The sequence below is a fragment of the Corvus moneduloides genome, chromosome 29 (assembly GCF_009650955.1).
Source record: "Corvus moneduloides isolate bCorMon1 chromosome 29, bCorMon1.pri, whole genome shotgun sequence".
NCBI lineage: Eukaryota > Metazoa > Chordata > Aves > Passeriformes > Corvidae > Corvus > Corvus moneduloides.
In genome coordinates, this window is record NC_045504.1 from 2,781,456 (window position 1) to 2,803,152 (window position 21,697).

General features: G+C 63.5%; 1 protein-coding gene across 1 annotated transcript in view; it reads left to right on the forward strand.

Annotated features, from left to right (window-relative positions):
* The window catches only part of KIRREL1 (kirre like nephrin family adhesion molecule 1), a 38,601-nt gene extending 19,489 nt beyond the window's left edge, over positions 1-19,112 (forward strand). Inside the window, exons 2-15 of the mRNA XM_032093600.1 lie at positions 4,224-4,373; positions 5,670-5,819; positions 6,327-6,484; positions 7,239-7,389; positions 11,415-11,520; positions 12,447-12,595; positions 12,694-12,821; positions 13,940-14,066; positions 14,691-14,791; positions 14,957-15,155; positions 15,896-16,003; positions 16,097-16,236; positions 16,795-16,872; positions 17,457-19,112. Coding sequence (XP_031949491.1) covers positions 4,224-4,373; positions 5,670-5,819; positions 6,327-6,484; positions 7,239-7,389; positions 11,415-11,520; positions 12,447-12,595; positions 12,694-12,821; positions 13,940-14,066; positions 14,691-14,791; positions 14,957-15,155; positions 15,896-16,003; positions 16,097-16,236; positions 16,795-16,872; positions 17,457-17,912 — 2,201 coding nt within the window. The 3' untranslated portion in view covers positions 17,913-19,112. The remainder of the gene's footprint in view (positions 1-4,223; positions 4,374-5,669; positions 5,820-6,326; positions 6,485-7,238; positions 7,390-11,414; positions 11,521-12,446; positions 12,596-12,693; positions 12,822-13,939; positions 14,067-14,690; positions 14,792-14,956; positions 15,156-15,895; positions 16,004-16,096; positions 16,237-16,794; positions 16,873-17,456) is intronic.
* The last annotated feature ends 2,585 nt before the right edge of the window (positions 19,113-21,697 follow it).

The window sequence follows — 21,697 nt, forward strand, 5'->3', positions numbered from 1 at the left end:
CAGTGCCCGTTTTCCCCTCGATTTTCCCCCAAATCCCGGGGCCATTCCCGGCTGGGCCGGTGCCATCCCAGTGCCCGTTTTCCCCTCGATTTTCCCCCAAATCCCAATCCATTCCCGGCTGGGCCAATGCCATCCCAGTGCCCGTTTTCCCCTCGATTTTCCCCCAAATCCCGGGGCCATTCCCGGCTGGGCCAATGCCATCCCAGTGCCCGTTTTCCCCTCGATTTTCCCCCAAATCCCGGGGCCATTCCCGCTGGGCCGGTGCCATCCCAGTGCCCGTTTTCCCCTCGATTTTCCCCCAAATCCCGGGGCCATTCCCGGCTGGGCCGGTGCCATCCCAGTGCCCGTTTTCCCCTCGATTTTCCCCCAAATCCCAATCCATTCCCGGCTGGGCCGGTGCCATCCCAGTGCCCGTTTTCCCCTCGATTTTCCCCCAAATCCCAAACCATTCCCGGCTGGGCCGGTGCCATCCCAGTGCCCCAAATCCCGGGGCCATTCCCGGCTGGGCCGGTGCCATCCCAGTGCCCGTTTTCCCCTCGATTTTCCCCCAAATCCCGGGGCCATTCCCGGCTGGGCCAATGCCATCCCAGTGCCCGTTTTCCCCTCGATTTTCCCCCAAATCCCGGGGCCATTCCCGCTGGGCCGGTGCCATCCCAGTGCCCGTTTTCCCCTCGATTTTCCCCCAAATCCCGGGGCCATTCCCGGCTGGGCCGGTGCCATCCCAGTGCCCCAAATCCCGGGGCCATTCCCGGCTGGGCCGGTGCCATCCCAGTGCCCGTTTTCCCCTCGATTTTCCCCCAAATCCCGGGGCCATTCCCGGCTGGGCCGGTGCCATCCCAGTACCCCAAATCCCAATCCATTCCCGGCTGGGCCGGTGCCATCCCAGTGCCCGTTTTCCCCTCGATTTTCCCCCAAATCCCAATCCATTCCCGGCTGGGCCGGTGCCATCCCAGTGCCCGTTTTCCCCTCGATTTTCCCCCAAATCCCGGGGCCATTCCCGGCTGGGCCGGTGCCATCCCAGTGCCCGTTTTCCCCTCGATTTTCCCCCAAATCCCGGGGCCATTCCCGGCTGGGCCGGTGCCATCCCAGTGCCCCAAATCCCGGGGCCATTCCCGGCTGGGCCAATGCCATCCCAGTGCCCGTTTTCCCCTCGATTTTCCCCCAAATCCCGGGGCCATTCCCGGCTGGGCCGGTGCCATCCCAGTGCCCCAAATCCCGGGGCCATTCCCGGCTGGGCCGGTGCCATCCCAGTGCCCGTTTTCCCCTCGATTTTCCCCCAAATCCCGGGGCCATTCCCGGCTGGGCCGGTGCCATCCCAGTACCCCAAATCCCGGGGCCATTCCCGCTGGGCCGGTGCCATCCCAGTGCCCGTTTTCCCCTCGATTTTCCCCCAAATCCCAATCCATTCCCGGCTGGGCCGGTGCCATCCCAGTGCCCGTTTTCCCCTCGATTTTCCCCCAAATCCCAAACCATTCCCGGCTGGGCCGGTGCCATCCCAGTGCCCCAAATCCCGGGGCCATTCCCGGCTGGGCCGGTGCCATCCCAGTGCCCGTTTTCCCCTCGATTTTCCCCCAAATCCCGGGGCCATTCCCGGCTGGGCCGGTGCCATCCCAGTGCCCGTTTTCCCCTCGATTTTCCCCCAAATCCCGGGGCCATTCCCGGCTGGGCCAGTGCCATCCCAGTGCCCCAAATCCCGGGGCCATTCCCGGCTGGGCCGGTGCCATCCCAGTACCCCAAATCCCAAACCATTCCCGGCTGGGCCGGTGCCATCCCAGTGCCCGTTTTCCCCTCGATTTTCCCCCAAATCCCAATCCATTCCCGGCTGGGCCGGTGCCATCCCGGTGCCACCGCGGTGCCCGCGGGCTGCGGGTCCCCCCCGCCGCTCCCTCCCGCCCGTCTCGTGTCTCCCCCCGCTCCTTTTCCCGGCTCTGATCTTCCCTCCCACCCCCCTCTCTCCCGGCACCTTTCCCTCTTTGATCTCCCGGCTCCCGTTCCCTGCTCCATCCCCTCCCCGGCAGCCCCCGCCTTTCCCTTCATCCTCCTCCTTCCCTCCTCCCTCCCTCCCGGCCGGGGTGGCCCTGGGGCAGCCCGGGGTGGCCCGGGGCGGTGGCTGTCCCCAAATCGGGAGGGGGAAGGAGCGCGAGGCTGGCGGGGCCTCATCCCGGGGATCCGGGGGTGTTCTATTCCCGGGGATCCCGCGGATCCTGAGGATCCCGGGGTGCCCCATCCCACGGATCCGGGGTGTTTTATCCCAGGGATCCTTGGCTATCCCATCCCGGGGATCCGGGGGATCCGGGGGTGTCCTATTCCAGTGATTCCTGGGTACCCCATCCCACGGATCCGGGGTGTTTTATCCCAGGGATCCTTGGCGATCCCATCCCAGGGATCCGGGGGTGTTTTATCCCAGGGATCCTTGGCTATCCCATCCCGGGGATCCGGGGGCGTTCTATCCCGGGGATTCTTCGATACCCCATCCCAGGGATCCCACGGATCCTGAGGATTCCTGTGTATCCCATCCCATGGGTCTGGGGGTGTCCTATTCCAGGGACCCCTGGATCCCCCATCCCGAGGATCCGGGGCTCCCAGGGATCCTGGGGTGCCGGGAATTTTGGGGAGGGGATTTTGGGAGCCGCCAGGGGCTTTGTTTTGGGGATCAAAAACGAGAGGGATCCGGGGCCTGCGGATTTCCTGGGATTCAGCAGGGGAGAAGTGGGATAGAGACCCTGAGCTGTGCCATTCCAGGCCATTCCAGGCCATTCCAGGACGTTCCAGGCCATTCCAGACCCAGCCAGGCCCTGTGGGGCCTCGGCATCTCCGTCACCCGCAGCTCCCTCATCCCCAAAAAGGGATTTCTCCCTCCCCGCGGCACAAACCGTCGGAATATTCCAGGGAAAAAAAAAAAAAAAAAAAACAAAACCCACCGGGATTTGAGCAAGGATATTCCATTAAAAAAAACCAGGATTTTGAGCAGGGAACAGCGGCTGCGCCCCTCTCCCGGGGGTCCCGCTCCCCACTCCCTGCTCCAGGGCACGGCCACATTCCCAGCCCCCCCTCCCCCTCTGTCACATCCCGGTCGATCCCCGCTGGCCGCGTGACACCGGGAGCGGGACACCGGGATCGATCCCGGCTGCCGCACAGGACCGGGAGAGGGAGCGGCGGGGCCCGGCTCGGGGGGGAGGGGGGTCCCCGGCACCTCCGGTGGAACCTCCGGAACCTCCGGGGGTCGCGGGGAGCTCCGGGGGGATCCCGGGGGGGGTCCCGGTCCGCTCCGGGGGTCACAGGCAGCGCTGGGGGGGATCCTGAGGGAATCCTGGGCAGCTCCGGGGGGATCGGGGCAGCTCGGGGGGGATCCTGGAGGGGATCCTGGGCAGCTCCGGGGGTCACGGGCAGCTCCAGAGGGATCCCAGGAGGATCCTGGGCAGCTCCGGGGGGATCCTGAGCAGCTCCGGGGGTCACGGGCAGCTCCAGAGGGATCCCAGGAGGATCCTGGGCAGCTCCGGGGGTCACGGGCAGCTCCAGAGGGATCCCAGGAGGATCCTGGGCAGCTCCGGGGGGATCCTGAGCAGCTCCGGGGGTCACGGGCAGCTCCACAGGGATCCCAGGAGGATCCTGGGCAGCTCCGGGGGTCACGGGCAGCTCCAGAGGGATCCCAGGAGGATCCTGGGCAGCTCCGGGGGGATCCTGAGCAGCTCCGGGGGTCACGGGCAGCTCCAGAGGGATCCCAGGAGGATCCTGGGCAGCTCCGGGGGTCACGGGCAGCTCCAAAGGGATCCCAGGAGGATCCTGGGCAGCTCCAGGGTGATCCCGGGCAGCTCCAGGGGGATCCGGGACAGCTCTGGGGAGATTCGGGGGATCTCGGGGTGATCCCAGGCGGCTCCAGGGGGATCGGGGCAGCTCCAGGAGGATTGGAGCAGTTCTGGGAGGATCGGGGCAGCTCCAAGGGGATCCTGGGCAGCCCTGGGAAGACCCCGGGCAGCTCTGGGGGGATCTCTGGCAGCTCCAGGGGGATCCTGAGCGGATCCTGGGCAGCTCTGGGGAGATTCAGGGGATCTCGGGGTGATCCCGGGCGGCTCCAGGGGAATCCGGGGCAGCTCTGGGGAGATTCGGGGGATCTCGGGGTGATCCCGGGCGGCTCCAGGGGGATCCCGGAGCCGCGGGGATGACGGAGCAGGCCGTGCCGGGGTGCCGGGCGCTCCGCAGTGACCGCGGCGCTGTGGCCGCAGCGGTGCAGACGCGCTTCGTGGAGGAGCCCGAGGACCAGACGGTGGTGGCCGGCCAGAGGATCGTCCTGTCCTGCGTCGTCCTCAACTACTCCGGCATCGTGCAATGGACCAAGGACGGGCTGGCCCTGGGCATGGGGCAGGGCCTCAAAGGTACCCGGGAAACGGGGGTGGCTCTGGGGGTGTCACCGCACCCGGGCCGGGGGTGTCACCATCCAGGCCAGGGGCTCAAAGGGACCCGCAGGGACGGGGGGCAGCTTTGGAGGTGTCCCCGTGTGAGGCCGGTGCTGTCCCCACAGCCTGGGCGAGGGATTGGGGTGTCCCTGTGTCACCCTGCTGCTGTCCCCACGTCATTTCCCAGTGTCCCCGCAGCCTGGCCGCGGTACGGCACCGTGGGCACGGTGGCACTGGGGTGTCCCCGTGGCACTGGGGTGTCCCCGTGGCATTGGGGTGTCCCCGTGGGTGTCCCCGTGGCACTGGGGTGTCCCCGTGGCACTGGGGTGTCCCTGTGGCACTGGGGTGTCCCCGTGGCATTGGGGTGTCCCTGTGGCACTGGGGTGACCCCGGGGGTGTCCCCGTGGCACTGGGGTGTCCCCGTGGCATTGGGGTGACCCCGGGGGTGTCCCCGTGGCACTGGGGTGTCCCTGTGGCACTGGGGTGTCCCTGTGGCACTGGGGTGACCCCGGGGGTGTCCCCGTGGCACTGGGGTGTCCCCGTGGCACTGGGGTGACCCCGCGGGTGTCCCTGTGGTATTGGGGGTGTCCCCGTGGCATTGGGGTGTCCCCGTGGGTGCCCCCATGGCATTGGGAGTGTCCCCGTGGCATTGGGGTGTCCCCATGGCATTGGGGGTGTCCCTGTGGCATTGGGGTGACCCCGGGGGTGTCCCCGTGGCATTGGGGTGTCCCCGTGGCATTGGGGTGACCCCGGGGGTGTCCCCCTGGCATTGGGAGTGTCCCAGTGGCATTGGGGTGTCCCCGTGGCACTGGGGTGTCCCCGTGGCACTGGGGTGACCCCGCGGGTGTCCCTGTGGTATTGGGGGTGTCCCCGTGGCATTGGGGTGTCCCCGTGGGTGTCCCCGTGGCATTGGGGTGTCCCCGTGGGTGCCCCCATGGCATTGGGAGTGTCCCCGTGGCATTGGGGTGTCCCCGTGGCATTGGGGTGTCCCCATGGCATTGGGGGTGTCCCTGTGGCATTGGGGTGACCCCGTGGCACTGGGGTGACCCCGGGGGTGTCCCCGTGGCATTGGGGTGTCCCTGTGGCACTGGGGTGACCCCGGGGGTGTCCCCGTGGCACTGGGGTGTCCCCGTGGCACTGGGGTGTCCCCGTGGCATTGGGGGTGTCCCCGTGGCACTGGGGTGTCCCTGTGGCATTGGGGGTGTCCCCGTGGCACTGGGGTGACCCCGGGGGTGTCCCCGTGGCACTGGGGTGACCCCGCGGGTGTCCCCGCAGCCTGGCCGCGGTACCGCATCGTGGGCACGGCCGACTCGGGCCAGTACAACCTGGAGATCAGCGACGCCGAGCTCTCCGATGACGCCGTCTACGAGTGCCAGGCCACCGAGGCCGCGCTGCGCTCGCGCCGCGCCAAGCTCACCGTGCTCAGTAAGGGGTGGCCCCGCGTCCCCCGCTGTCCCACACGGTCCCCGGTGTCCTCCAGGGCGCCCCGTGTCCCCTCACCACACTCCGTGTCCCCACTGTACCCCGTGTCCCCTCCGCACCCCGTGTCCCCCACGGTCCCCAATGTCCCGTGACAGGCAGACCCAGGGTCCCCCCGTGTCCCCTGCCCATCTCCGTGGGGTCCCCCAGCCCAGGGACCGGCCCCAAGAGCTCCAGGACGCCGCTCCCAGGGACAGGGTGGCATTTTGGGGTGCCTGTGCACGGCCAGGACAGGGACAGGGTGACATTTTTGTGTCCCTGGATGTCCCTCCCCGCTGGGGAATTCCCTGATCCCCCAAATCGGCCGCGGGGCTTTATAACGGGACCAAAACCAGGATTAACCCCAACCCTGCCCCTGAGCCACCCCCCAACCCCATCGGCCTCAATTTTCCCCCACCCCACAGCCCCGAGCGGGACCCTCCCAAGCCGCTGTCCCCTCTGTCCCCTCCGCAGTCCCCCCGGAGGACCCCACGATCGACGGCGCCCCCGAAATCCTGCTGAGGGCGGGGACCCCCTACAACCTGACGTGCCGCGCCCGCAGCGCCAAACCCGCCGCCACCATCGCCTGGTTCCGCGACGGGCAGCAGCAGGACGGCGCTGTCACCAGCACGGTACGGCCTCCCCTGTCCCCTGTCCCCTGAACTGTCACCCTGTCCCCTGAACTGTCACCCTGACCCCTCCCCCGTCCCCTGCACTGTCACCGTGTCCCCTGAACTGTCACCCTGACCCCTCCCCTGTCCCCTGCACTGTCACCCTGTCCCCTGAACTGTCACCCTGACCCCTCCCCTGTCCCCTGAACTGTCACCCTGTCCCCTGAACTGTCACCCTGACCCCTCCCCCGTCCCCTGAACTGTCACCGTGTCCCCTGAACTGTCACCCTGACCCCTCCCCTGTCCCCTGAACTGTCACCGTGTCCCCTGAACTGTCACCCTGACCCCTCCCCTGTCCCCTGCACTGTCACCCTGTCCCCTGAACTGTCACCCTGACCCCTCCCCTGTCCCCTGAACTGTCACCGTGTCCCCTGAACTGTCACCCTGACCCCTCCCCTGTCCCCTGAACTGTCACCCTGTCCCCTGAACTGTCACCCTGACCCCTCCGCTGTCCCCTGAACTGTCACCCTGTGTCCCCCCCCCCGGTGGTGGTCGTCCCCTCTCGCCATCCCCTGAACTGTCACCCTGTCCCCCGTCCCCTGAACTGTCACCCCGTCCCCCCCCGGTGGTGGCCGTCCCCTCTCGCCATCCCCTGAACTGTCACCGTGTCCCCCCCCGTCCCCTGAACTGTCACCCCGTCCCCCCCCGGTGGTGGCCGTCCCCTCCGCTGTCCCCAGCCCTGCTGGCGCTGTCACCGTGTCCCCTCCCGCCACAGGAGGTGCTGGCCGATGGCAAGCGGGAGACCACCACGAGCCTGCTGGCCATCAACCCCACGGACCTGGACATCGGCCGGGTCTTCTCGTGCCGCAGCTCCAACGAGGCCATCCCGGCCGGCAAAGAGACCTTCGTCAAGCTCAATGTCCATCGTGCGTGGCGCTGGGGGACACGGGGGGACAGGGGGGACACGGGGGGGACACGGGGGACACGGGGGGGACACGGGGGACACGGGGGGACAGGGGGGGACACGGGGGGACACGGGGGGGACACGGGGGACACGGGGGGGACACGGGGAGGGACACGGGGGGACAGGGGGGACACGGGGGGGACACGGGGGACACGGGGGGACAGGGGGGGACACGGGGGGACACGGGGGGGACACGGGGGGACACGGGGGGACAGGGGGGGACACGGGGGGACACGGGGGACACGGGGGACACGGGGGGGACACGGGGGGACACGGGGGGACACGGGGGGACATGGAGGGGCACGGGGGGACACGGGGGGGACACGGGGGGACACGGCGGGACACGGGGGGACAGGGGGAGACACGGGGGGGGACACGGGGGCGTGGAGGTGGATGCGAACTTTGGGGGATTTGGGGCGATTTTGAGGGGGTTTGGGGTGTCTCGGGTGGGAGCGGTTTCCGTGGATGGGATTTGCTGGAGGGAGGAGGAGGAGGAGGAGGCAGGGCCAGCACTCGGTGGCCAACACCGACCTCCGGTGGCTGCTGCGGGAAGGGGCGGCCACCAGCGCCACGCGGGAGGGGACAGGGGGGTGACAACGCCGGGGAAGGGATTTAGGGACCCCACAAGGACAGGGATGGGAGATGACCACACTGGGATGGGATTTAGGGACCCCACAAGGACAGGGATGGGGGATGACCACACTGGGATGGGATTTAGGGACCCCACAAGGACAGGGATGGGAGATGACCACACTGGGATGGGATTTAGGGACCCCACAAGGAGAGGGATGGGGGATGACCACACTGGGATGGGATTTAGGGTCCCCACAAGGACAGGGATGGGGGATGACCACACTGGGATGGGATTTAGGGTCCCCACAAGGACAGGGATGGGGGATGACCACACTGGGATGGGATTTAGGGTCCCCACAAGGACAGGGATGGGGGATGACCACACTGGGATGGGATTTAGGGACCCCACAAGGACAGAGATGGGGGATGACCACACTGGGATGGGATTTAGGGACCCCACAAGGACAGGGATGGGGGATGACCACACTGGGAAGGGATTTAGGGTCCCCACAAGGACAGGGATGGGGGATGACCACACTGGGATGGGATTTAGGGACCCCACAAGGACAGGGATGGGGGATGACCACACTGGGATGGGATTTAGGGACCCCACAAGGACAGAGAGGGGGATGACCACACTGGGATGGGATTTAGGGTCCCCACAAGGACAGAGAGGGGGATGACCACACTGGGATGGGATTTAGGGTCCCCACAAGGACAGGGATGGGGGATGACCACACTGGGATGAGATTTAGGGTCCCCACAAGGACAGGGATGGGAGATGACCACACTGGGAAGGGATTTAGGGACCCCACAAGGACAGGGATGGGAGATGACCACACTGGGATGGGATTTAGGGACCCCACAAGGAGAGGGATGGGGGATGACCACACTGGGATGGGATTTAGGGTCCCCACAAGGACAGGGATGGGGGATGACCACACTGGGATGGGATTTAGGGTCCCCACAAGGACAGGGATGGGGGATGACCACACTGGGATGGGATTTAGGGACCCCACAAGGACAGGGATGGGGGATGACCACACTGGGATGGGATTTAGGGACCCCACAAGGACAGAGATGGGGGATGACCACACTGGGATGGGATTTAGGGACCCCACAAGGACAGGGATGGGGGATGACCACACTGGGAAGGGATTTAGGGACCCCACAAGGACAGAGAGGGGGGATGACCACACTGGGATGGGATTTAGGGTCCCCACAAGGACAGGGATGGGGGATGACCACACTGGGATGGGATTTAGGGACCCCACAAGGACAGGGATGGGGGATGACCACACTGGGATGGGATTTAGGGACCCCACAAGGACAGGGATGGGGGATGACCACACTGGGATGGGATTTAGGGACCCCACAAGGACAGAGAGGGGGGATGACCACACTGGGATGGGATTTAGGGTCCCCACAAGGACAGAGAGGGGGGATGACCACACTGGGATGGGATTTAGGGTCCCCACAAGGACAGGGATGGGGGATGACCACACTGGGATGAGATTTAGGGTCCCCACAAGGACAGGGATGGGGGATGACCACACTGGGATGGGATTTAGGGTCCCCACAAGGACAGGGATGGGGGATGACCACACTGGGATGGGATTTAGGGACCCCACAAGGACAGGGATGGGGGATGACCACACTGGGATGGGATTTAGGGACCCCACAAGGACAGAGAGGGGGGATGACCACACTGGGATGGGATTTAGGGACCCCACAAGGACAGAGAGGGGGGATGACCACACTGGGATGGGATTTAGGGTCCCCACAAGGACAGGGATGGGGGATGACCACACTGGGAAGGGATTTAGGGACCCCACAAGGACAGGGATGGGGGATGACCACACTGGGATGGGATTTAGGGTCCCCACAAGGACAGGGATGGGGGATGACCACACTGGGATGGGATTTAGGGACCCCACAAGGACAGAGAGGGGGGATGACCACACTGGGATGGGATTTAGGGACCCCACAAGGACAGAGAGGGGGGATGACCACACTGGGATGGGATTTAGGGACCCCACAAGGACAGGGACGGGGGATGACCACACTGGGAAGGGATTTAGGGTCCCCACAAGGACAGAGATGGGGGATGACCACACTGGGATGAGATTTAGGGTCCCCACAAGGACAGAGATGGGGGATGACCACACTGGGATGGGATTTAGGGTCCCCACAAGGACAGAGATGGGGGATGACCACACTGGGACGGGATTTAGGGTCCCCACAAGGACAGAGAGGGGGGATGACCACACTGGGATGGGATTTAGGGACCCCACAAGGACAGGGATGGGGGATGACCACACTGGGATGGGATTTAGGGACCCCACAAGGACAGGGATGGGGGATGACCACACTGGGAAGGGATTTAGGGTCCCCACAAGGACAGGGATGGGGGATGACCACACTGGGATGGGATTTAGGGACCCCACAAGGAGAGGGATGGGGGATGACCACACTGGGAAGGGATTTAGGGTCCCCACAAGGACAGGGACGGGGGATGACCACACTGGGATGGGATTTAGGGACCCCACAAGGACAGAGAGGGGGGATGACCACACTGGGATGGGATTTAGGGTCCCCACAAGGACAGGGATGGGGGATGACCACACTGGGATGGGATTTAGGGACCCCACAAGGACAGGGATGGGGGATGACCACACTGGGATGGGATTTAGGGACCCCACAAGGACAGGGACGGGGGATGACCACACTGGGATGGGATTTAGGGACCCCACAAGGACAGAGAGGGGGGATGACCACACTGGGATGGGATTTAGGGTCCCCACAAGGACAGAGAGGGGGGATGACCACACTGGGATGGGATTTAGGGTCCCCACAAGGACAGGGATGGGGGATGACCACACTGGGATGGGATTTAGGGTCCCCACAAGGACAGGGATGGGGGATGACCACACTGGGATGGGATTTAGGGACCCCACAAGGACAGGGACGGGGGATGACCACACTGGGATGAGATTTAGGGACCCCACAAGGACAGGGATGGGGGATGACCACACTGGGATGGGATTTAGGGTCCCCACAAGGACAGGGACGGGGGATGACCACACTGGGATGGGATTTAGGGACCCCACAAGGACAGAGAGGGGGGATGACCACACTGGGATGGCATTTAGGGACCCCACAAGGACAGGGACGGGGGATGACCACACTGGGAAGGGATTTAGGGTCCCCACAAGGACAGAGAGGGGGGATGACCACACTGGGAAGGGATTTAGGGACCCCACAAGGACAGGGATGGGGGATGACCACACTGGGATGGGATTTAGGGTCCCCACAAGGACAGAGAGGGGGGATGCCCCACCCCAGAGCTTTGGGGACCCCTCCGTGTCCCCCCCGTGCCACTCTGAGCCCCCCGTGCCGGCGCCGTCCCCACAGATCCCCCGACGGTCACCTTGTCCATCCAGCCCCAGACGGTGCAGGAGGGTGAGAGGGTCGTGTTCACCTGTATGGCCACGGCCAACCCCGAGATCAAAGGCTACAGGTGAGGCCTGAACCCGCTGGGAACGGGATCGGCATCGGGATATCGGGATTGGGGTCAAACGGTGCCACTGAACGTCCCCACTGTGGCTCTGTGTCCCCTCCCCTCAACCCCCTGCAAACCACAACTGGGTTGGGATTGGGATTCAGTTTGGGATTGGGATTGGGGTCAAATATGGCCCCTGATTGTCCCCACTGTGGCTCTGTGCCCCCTCCCCTCCCCAAAACCCCCCAGAAACAGCGGTTGGGTTTGGGATTGGGTTTGGGATTGGGTTTGGGATTGGGTTCGGGGACCAACGGTGCCCCTAAACGTCCCCACCGTGCCTCTGCGCCCTTCCGCACACCCCCCTGGAAACGGCGATCGGGATTGGGATCGGGATTGGGATCAGGATTGGGATTGGGAATGGGAATTGGAATTGAGATTGGGAATTGGAATTGGGATCGGGATTGGGATCGGGATCGGGATTGGGGATTGGGAATTGGGATTGGGAATTGGGATTGGGATTGGGAATTGGAATTGGGATTGGGATTGGGATCGAGAATTGGGATTGAGATTGGGATCGGGATTGGGATTGGGAATTGGGATTGGGATTGGGATTGGGGATTGGGAATTGGGATCGGGATTGGGATCGAGAATTGGGATTGAGATTGGGATCGGGATTGGGATTGGGAATTGGAATTGGGATCGGGATTGGGATCGGGATCAGGATTGGGATTAGGAATTGGAATTGGGATTGGGATCAGGATTGGGATCGGGAATTGGAATTGGGATCGGGATTGGGATCGGGATCAGGATTGGGATTGGGAATTGGGATTGGGATCGGGATCAGGATTGGGATCAGGAATTGGAATTGGGATCGGGAATTGGGATCGGGATCGGGATTGGGATTGGGGTCCCATGGTGGCCCCGAACGCCCCCTGTCCCCCCAGGTGGGCCAAAGGGGGGGTGATCATCGAGGAGGCCACGGAGAACCGGTACGACACGCAGGTGGACTACACCTTCTTCACGGAGCCCGTGTCCTGCGAGGTGCACAACGACATCGGCAGCACCAACGTCAGCACCCTGGTGGACGTCCACTGTGAGTGACCCCAAAACCGGCCGGCCCCAAAGCCGCCTTCCCCCAGCGCCGCTCCTCATTTCCCTGCCCCCGGGTTGTTGTTTTTTTCCCCCGCCCAGTCGCCCCCCGGATCGTGGTGGACCCCAAGCCCACGGTGACCGACATCGGCTCCGACGTCACCCTGACCTGCGTGTGGTCAGGGAACCCCCCGCTGACCCTCACCTGGACCAAGAAGGAATCCAACATGGTAGGACCCCGTGCCCGGGTCTTTCTGGAATGTTCCCGATCCCGCCGGGATCAGCGGGGGTGGGGGGGGGGCTCCGCGTGCCCCGAAATCCACAGGGACGCCAAATCCCAAAAAAGAAACAACAAAGCCCCATCCCGGCCATTCCCGTTCCCCGGGCCTCGATTTTGGGGCCAGCCCTTCCTTGGGGGAGGCTCCCCCATCCCAAAAATCCCCCGGAGCCGCTCGCAGAGGTCACGGGGTGGTCGGGATTGGGGAATTTTGGGAGCAGCGGAGGCCCCACTTTCCACAGGTGCAGGATTCCCGCTGGGGTTGGGATTGGGGTCGGATGTGGCCCCAGAATGTCCCCACCGTGGCTCTGTGCCCCCTCCCCAAATCCCTTGGAAATGGGAATTGGGATTGGGGTTTGGACTGGAATTGGATTTGGAATTGGGTTTGGGATCAGGTTTGGGGTCAAACACAACCTCTAAATGTCCCCATTGTGGCTCTGTGTCCCCTCCTCTTCCCACAACCCCCTGGAAATGGGGATTGGGATCAGGATTGGGATTTGGACTGGAATTGCGTTTGGGTTTGGGTTTAGGATTGGGATTGGGATCGGGTTTGGGGTCAAACACAACCTCTAAATGTCCCCATTGTGGCTCTGTGTCCCTCCCCTCTTCCCACAACCCCCTGGAAATGGAGATTGGGATCAGGATTGGGATTTGGACTGGAATTGGGACTGGGTTTGGGACTGGGTTTGGGATCGGGGTCAAACACAACCCCTAAACGTCCCCATTATGGCTCTGTGTCCCTCCCCTCTTCCCACAACCCCCTGGAAATGGGGATTGGGATCGGGATTTGGACTGGAATTGGGACTGGGTTTGGGACTGGGTTTGGGATTGGGTTTGGGTTTGGGTTTGGGATTGGGATTGGGATTTGGACTGGGTTTGGGACTGGGTTTGCGATCGGGGTCAAACACAACCCCTAAACATCCCCATTGTGGCTCTGTGTCCCTCCCCTCTTCCCACAACCCCATGGAAACGGGGATTGGGATTTCCACGGGACTGATTTAGGGCCTGGCCTGGCCGCTGAGCTTCGGGGGTGTCCTGTGTCCCCTCCCTGCTGTCCCCAACTGTCCCCAGGTGCTGAGCAACAGCAACCAGCTGTACCTCAAGTCCGTCACGCAGGCGGACGCCGGCCAGTACGTCTGCAAGGCCATCGTGCCCCGGATCGGCGTGGGCGAGAGGGAGGTCACCCTCTTCGTCAACGGTCAGTGACCCCAAAAACGCCCCCGAAATCCCCCAAAATCTCCCAGGAATCCCCGGGAATGGGGCGGATCCCAAAACTTCTCCGTTTCTGTCGTTTTCGGTTGGGTGAGGGAGAGGGAGTTTAAAACATTACGGAGTTGGGATCACGCGGATGCGGGGGAAAGAAATGGGATTTGGGGGCTTTGTTGGGGTTTTAACTTAAAATTTAGGGGAAGAGGCAGAACGGGATTATGGGAAGGGAAATAAACCCTAAAATGAGATTTTCCACACCCATCCCTCCTCCCAGGGCCTTGGGAATGGGGGTCAGGGAAAAGTCGGGAGTCGTTGCCATGGGAGAAAGTTCAGGAATTTCAACCTGGAATGTCCCATGGGAGATTCCCCCAACTCCAGCTGCACCAAGGACCCTTTTCCCTCTTAAACCCCTCATCCCTGAGTCTTTCCCACTCTTTTTTCACCCAATTCCATCCTTTTTCCCCTCCTTGAACCCACGACCCCCGGAGCGTTTCCCTCATTCCTCACCCAGCAGCGGCTCCGGAATCTCCTCCCCAGCCCCTCACCCCTCACCCCGTGACTCCCCAAATCCCTCCGCAACGCCCCGAAACTCCCTCTTCTCGCCTCCCCTCAGGGCCCCCGATCATCTCGAGCGAGCCGGTGCAGTACGCGGCGCGCGGCGACCGCGGCAAGGTCGAGTGCTTCATCGGCAGCACGCCGCCGCCGGACCGCATCGTGAGTGCCCCGCGGACGCCTCGGGGACGCCGGGGAAGGGTCCCCAACCCCCCGGTGCTGACCCGGACGTGCCCGGGCACTGACCCGGACGTGTCGCCCCTGGTGCTGACCCGGACAGTGCCCCAGCACTAACCCGGACGCTCACCCAGCTTCTCCCGGTGCCAGGCGTGGGCGTGGAAGGAGAACATCCTGGAAGCGGGCACGCTGGAGAGGTACACGGTGGAGAGGAGCAACACGGGCAGCGGGGTTTTGTCCACCTTGACCATCAACAACGTGATGGACGCCGACTTCCAGACCCGCTACAACTGCACGGCCTGGAACAGCTTCGGGCCGGGCACGGCCATCATCCAGCTGGAGGAGAAAGGTGCCGCCGGAGGGGGGGTCGGGGATGGGCTTCGGGGGACACGGGGAACGGCCCCGAGTTGTGTCGGGTCGGGAATTTGGGAGAATTCCTCCCAGAAAGGGCGTCCAGGCGGTGGAAGGGGTTGGGTTTCCCATCGCTGGAGGTGTCCGAGGAGTCTCTGGACGTTGGTTTGGGGGTCGGGCACAGGCTGGACTCGGTGACCTTGGAATTCTTCTTCAATCTCAGGGATTTGGGGATTTGTGGATGCTGGAGGTGGGAAGGAGCTGGGGCTGGGAAATCCCGGGATGGGGACGGGGCTGGAGCAGCAGGAGAAGGGAATGGAGAGTCCTGAGGGAGCTGGGGGGGCTCATCCCAGAGAAAAGGGGGATCCAGCGGGAATTTGGGGCTCTTCCAGGGGGGATTTGGGATCTGATCGCAGGGAACGGGGCCAGCACAAGAGGGAACGGCCTCGAGCTGTGCCAGGGGAGGCTCAGGGTGGATATTTGGGAAAATCCCTCCTGGAAAGGGCGGCCAGGCCTTGGGAGGGGCTGCCCGGGGAGACTTGGAGTGGCCATCCCTGGAGGTGTCCGAGGGATCCCTGGACGTTGGGCTGGGTGACCGGGGGGCACCGGACACAGCTTGGACTCGATGACCTTGGAGCTCTTTCCCAACTCCAAAAATCCTGGTATTCCGGGATTCCGCGAGCCCCAGGGGTGTGGCACTGCCCCCGTCCCCAACTCGCCCCCGCCGTGTCCCCGCAGAGGTCCTGCCCGTGGGCATCATCGCCGGGGCCACCATCGGGGCCAGCATCTTCCTCATCAGCTTCCTGGTGGCCCTCGCCTGCTTCCTGTACCGGCGCCGCAAAGGAAGTGAGTGAGGGGACAGCGGAGGCTTCGGAGGGGACAGGGAGGTGACCAGGAGCCCCGTGGTCACCCCGTGGTCACCCCGCGGTCACCTCGCAGGCCGCAAGGACGTCACGCTGCGCAAGCTGGACATCAAGGTGGAGACGGTCAACCGGGAGCCGCTGACGCTGCACGCGGACAGGGAGGAGGACACGGCCAGCGTGTCCACGGCCACGCGCGTCATGAAGGCCATCTACTCGGTGAGGGACACCCCCGGAGCTCGGGATGGGAGCTGGGGAGGGAATTGTCCCCTGGGATGGCAGGGGGGTGCTGGAAGAGGGTGTCCCGTGGATGTCCCCAGCCTTGGAGCGTCCTAAGGAGGGGCTGGAGCCGCCTGGGATGGTGGGAGGTGCCAAGGTCCCGGTGATCTTCGGGGTCTTTCCAAGCCGAACCTTTCCAGGATTCCGTGGGGTTCGGATGGGGTCTGTTTAGGGATAAATGCTGGACCTAGGTCACTGCATGGGTTCCCCACCCCTGGAAGGGTCCAAGGATGGGTTGGAGCCACCTGGGATGGTGGGAATGTCCCCACCCTTGGCCCCTCCATCCCAAACCGTTCCAGGATTCCCCGGGCTGGCTCAGGTGGGATTTTAGGGATAAATCCTTCCCTGGCCCAGGTTATCCCATGGATTCCCCATCCCTGGAAGCACCCACGGATCCACCTTGGATCCACCCGGGACAGGGGGAGCCGTCCCTGCCCACGGGATGAGTCCCGAGGCCCCTCCCCGCCCACCCCATTCCATGATTCCATGATTTTCCAGTCGTTCAAGGATGACGTGGACTTGAAGCAGGACCTGCGCTGCGACACCATCGACACCCGCGAGGAGTACGAGCTCAAGGTCCGGGATGGTCCCACCAGGATTTCAGGGCGGGAAAAGAGGGGCAGATCCCAAATTTTGGGGGGTTTTTTTCCATCCTGGAATGGGTGGAGAACTCCTGGGGTTTCGGGTGTGAGGGGCTGAGATCGCTTGGATTGTCCGGATGGAGGGGAAATCTCGGGAATCTGCAGCTCCGATCTCTGGGAGCGGAGATGGGATCGCAGGGAACGGCTGGAGACGTTCCAGGGATGGGTTTGGGATGGATTTTAGGGGAAAAGGATGGTGGGACACCGGGGGAGGCTCCCGAGGGAATGGTCACGGCCCCAGAAACTCCAGGAGCGTTCGGACAACGCTCCCAGGGACGGGGCAGAGTTTTGGGGGCCGTGGGACTCGGATGATCCTGGCAGGTCCATCCCAGTCGGGATATTCCAGAACTCCACCAGATCCAGAACCCCACGAGACCCACCCCTGCCCCAGCCCCCATCTCCCGGGCAATTCCAAAGGGTTCCCACCCTCCCAACAACCACCCGAAACACCTCCCAAGCCCCAAACCCCCCAGTTCCCCGAACCCCCACGGAACTCTCCCTCCGCTTCTCCCCCACCAGGACCCCACCAATGGCTACTACAACGTCCGAGCCCACGAGGACCGCCCGGCCTCGCGCTCCGTCCTCTACGGCGACTACCGCGCCCCCGGCCCCGGCCGCTTCGACGCGCGGCCGCCTTCCCGCTTATCCCATTCCAGCGGCTACGCCCAGCTCAGCTCCTACCCCCGCAGCGGCCCCGAATTCCCCCCACCCGAGGCCACGGCGGCTCCGGGGACGGCCGGGGGGGACACGGCCAGCCAGCTCTCCTACGAGAACTACGGCGGCGCCGCGTTCCCGGCGGGGCCCGGCTACGCCTCGTACCGGCTGGGCTTCGGGAACGCCGCGGGCCTCGAGAGGGGTCCCTACGATGGCTACGACCCCATGGGCAAGTTCGCCAGCGCCACGCGCTTCTCCTACACCTCGCAGCACTCGGACTACGGGCAGCGCTTCCAGCAGCGGATGCAGACGCACGTTTAGGGCGGGCGGGCGGAGAAAAGGGTCCCGCAGGGACCTGCCGAGCGTCCCCTGATATTCAGGGGTTCGTCCCGAGCCGCCCCCGATCCCCGAGTTTTCTTGGAGCTTCCATTCATTCCGTTGGTTGTTTTGCCGGTACTTTTCCCGCAGCGAGGGTTGCGGGGGGGGGGGGGTTGTCAGCGCTTTGTCCCCTCCGTGTCACCCACGGGGGCTCTGCGCCCTCCTCGTTCCCGGAGCCGTCCCAGGGATCGGCGGGGGGGGGGCTCCGCGTGTCCCTAAAGCCGCGGGGACGCGCGAATTCCCAAAAAAAACAGCCCCATCCCGGCCATTCGCGTTCCCCGATCCCGCCGGGATCAGCGGGCGGGGGTTCCGCGTGTCCCTAAATCCACGGGGACGCGCGAATTCCCAAAAAAAACAGCCCCATCCCGGCCATTCGCGTTCCCCGATCCCGCCGGGATCAGCGAGGGGGGCTCCGCGTGTCCCTAAATCCACGGGGACGCGCGAATTCCCCAAAAAAACAGCCCCATCCCGGCCATTCCCGTTCCCTGTGCCTTGATTTTGGGGCCACCCCTCCCTCAGGGACGGCTCCTCTCCTTCCGCCCCGTTTCCCCCATCCCAAAAATCCCCCTGGAGCCGCTCTGGGTGGTCGCGGGGGGTGGGGGGGGGTTGGAATTGGGGGATTTTTGGGAGCAGCCCCCCCTTTCCATACGCACATCATTCCCATGGGAAAGGCAGCGCCGGGATCCGGCCCCGGCCCCAATCGCGGATTCCGGGGGTGTCCCCAAGGTTGGGGACACGGGGGGGTCCCTCCTATGAATGTAAATCCAGGTGGGAATCGCGTTCCCGGGAATTTTGGGAGCCGGGACGAACCAAAACGTTGGGATCAGGAGCTCGGGCGGTCCCGCTCCCGCAGTTCCAGGGCCTGGGGGGGGGGGCCCGGGGACCCCGATTTGGGAGCAGGGAATGCGGGGGGCGAGCTTGGGAGGGGATTCCCGGAGCATTCCCGGTCGATTCCCGAAGAAACCCCCGGGATGAGGTACGAGACCCCTCCCCACCCCTCAAGAGGCTTCCCAAATCCCCCCATTCCCAAATCCTCCTCCCCCAATTCCCAATCCCGGTGGGATCCATCCCGGTACGAGCCGCGGGACACCCTCCCCCTTCCTTCCCAAATATTCCTTCTCCCGGAATTCCCAAAAAAAAAGGAAAAAAAAAAAAAAGTCCCGTCAGGACGGGCCGAGAAGCGCTGGGAATCCGCGGAGCCGGGAGTCCCAAAGGTGCCTGAATTCACCCCAGAAACCCCGGGGGGGGGGGCAGGGAGATCCCGCTCCAGGTGCTGCAGCCCCACATCCAGAGCAATATCCCACGGGAGCGGCGGGGGCCCCGCCCCGGCCACCGGGAAGCTTTAAAATTCCACAATTCCAACCCCATTTTGGGGCTGGAAAATGGGGAGCCCCCCCTGCTCCGCCCCCCCTCCCCCCCCCCCGTTTTTAGGCTGGTTTAGAGACCCCTCCCCCTCCACTCCCCTTTTCCCAAAATTCCGCGATCCCTCCCCATTCCCATTTTTTTTTTTTTTACGTTGCATTTCCCTTTTTTTTTAAATATTCTGTACTATATTTTTAGTCTTAAACACGATATATTAAATATATTTAATTTTTTTATATATATATATATAAATATAAATGGTTAAAAAACCAGAAACGAACGGCTCCGGGTTTTCCTTTTTTTTTTTTTTTTTTTGGGAGCATCCCGGGGAAAAGGTTTGGCCCCAATTCCCACCTGGAGTTTCCCCAACCTTTCCCAGCTTTATTTTACACCCACAATTCGGGGTTTTTTCCCCTTAGAAATCCCTCACTTCACGATTTTACCCCCCCAAAAAAAGGGGATTTTTGCCATTCCTGAATGGTTTTCCTGGAGCGGGAGAATTGAGGAGGATGGAGGATGGAGGGAGGGAAAAATATTTTCCTTTTCCATCCGTAATTCCTACAATTCCAACATTCCCAAGTCCCCAGAGGGGTTTTTGCTCCGCTACGGAGGCAACTCCAGTTCCCAGGAGAAAAACTTTCCCTCCTCTCCATCCTTATAAATTCATCCCAGGGATTTATTCCGATTTATTCCCGGTTTATTCCCCAGGAATTTTCACTACTGATCCCTCGCCTCGTCTTTCCTCCTGCTCCCCTTCACGTCAAAATTATTTTAATCCACGAATTAAATCGGGGTTCCCTCAAGGAATCCGGAATTTGTCTCTCAGAGCCGCCACACACAGAATTCCCATTTTTTTTTCCCCCATCCCGCTGGAATTTCACCTTCCAGCCCTTCCCTTCCCGGGCCCGGGGATAAAATACGGTAACTTTATTAACATCATTGGCGTTCTCCTTAAACCACGAGCTGTTGGAAGAGGAAAAGCAGGAATCAGGGCGGCTTTCCCCGGATTTTTCATGGAAAAATGGAAAAGCGGGATCCAGGCGCCACCAACGCGCCTCAGTTTCCCCACCCGCCCACGGCTTTCCCAGCGCCAGGAACCCCACAGCCGTGGGACAGCGGGGCACGGGGACACCGCTGTCACTCCAAGGGCTCATTCCCGGGGTTTATTCCCGGGGTTTACTCCCGGGATTCACCCCCTCATCCCTCACAAACTCCGCCATGATGCGGCCTGGTCGCGCCCTGGGCACAGCACACCGCCCCCCCCCGCGCCCGCCCCCGGCTGGGCGGGCTCTGAAGGCCGCGCCCCTCAGCGGGGCTATTTATAACCTCGGGAATCTCGCAGCATCTCGCGAGATTTGCCGTCCCGCCACAGCGTCGGGCTTGCCGTTATTACGTCATCGCTGCGCGACAAGGAGGAATTGGGGGGTCCCGGGGGGTTTTGGGGACCCCCAGGAGGGGCCACGGCGGTGACAAAAAAGCCCCAAAGTCCCGCATTTGTCCCCTCTCTGCTCCCTTCGCGTGTGGCCCAGAGAGCGCCGTGGTCTCGGGGAGCAGCCCCGCGCTCCTGGGGGATCTCCCGGGGGTCTCGGGGGGCCCCAACGGGGCTGGGGAGCTCTGGGGGGGTTTGAGGGTCCCCCCAGTTTTATGGGGTTTGGGGGGTGTCCTTCCCTATTCCCTGAGTTTGGGTCCCCATTCCCTGGGTTTGGGGTCGCCTTTTCCTGGATTTGGGTCCCCTTTTCCTGGTGTTTGGGGTCCCTTTTCCTGGTGTTTAGGGTTTGTCCCCCCCCATTCCTGGGATTTGGGGTCCCTTTTTCTGGTGTTTGGGGTTCTTGCCCCCCTTCCCAGCACTTGGAGTCTGTCCCCCCCAATTCCCTGGATTTGCGTCCCCCCTTCCCTGGTGTTTGGGATCCCCCATTCCCTGGGTTTGGGATCCCCTTTTCCTGGATTTGAGGTCCCCCCTTCCCTGGATTTGGGTCCCCATTCCCTGGATTTGGGTCCCCTTTTCCTGAATTTGGGGTCCCCCTTTCCCTGGCTTTGGAATCAGCGCCCAGGGCAGGGAATCCCCCCGGAACTGGGACCGGGATCGGAGCCCTGGATGGGTTCCCCATGGAATTGGGGCTGGAAGCAAAGCCCTGGGAGCAGCCGGGTGGATCCTGGTGGATCCCTGTTGATCCCTCTGGATCCCTGCGGAACGAGGCCTCTGGGTCGATCCCTGTGGATCCCTCTGGATCCCCGTGGATCCCCCTGGATCGAGGCCTTTCCCAGCCGTTCCCGCTGCCCCCGGGGCCCTTTCCCGAGGCCGCCCTTCCCTGTGCCGGGAAAGGCCCCGGGCGCGCCCCGGGAAGCTCCGGGAGCCGTCGGGATCG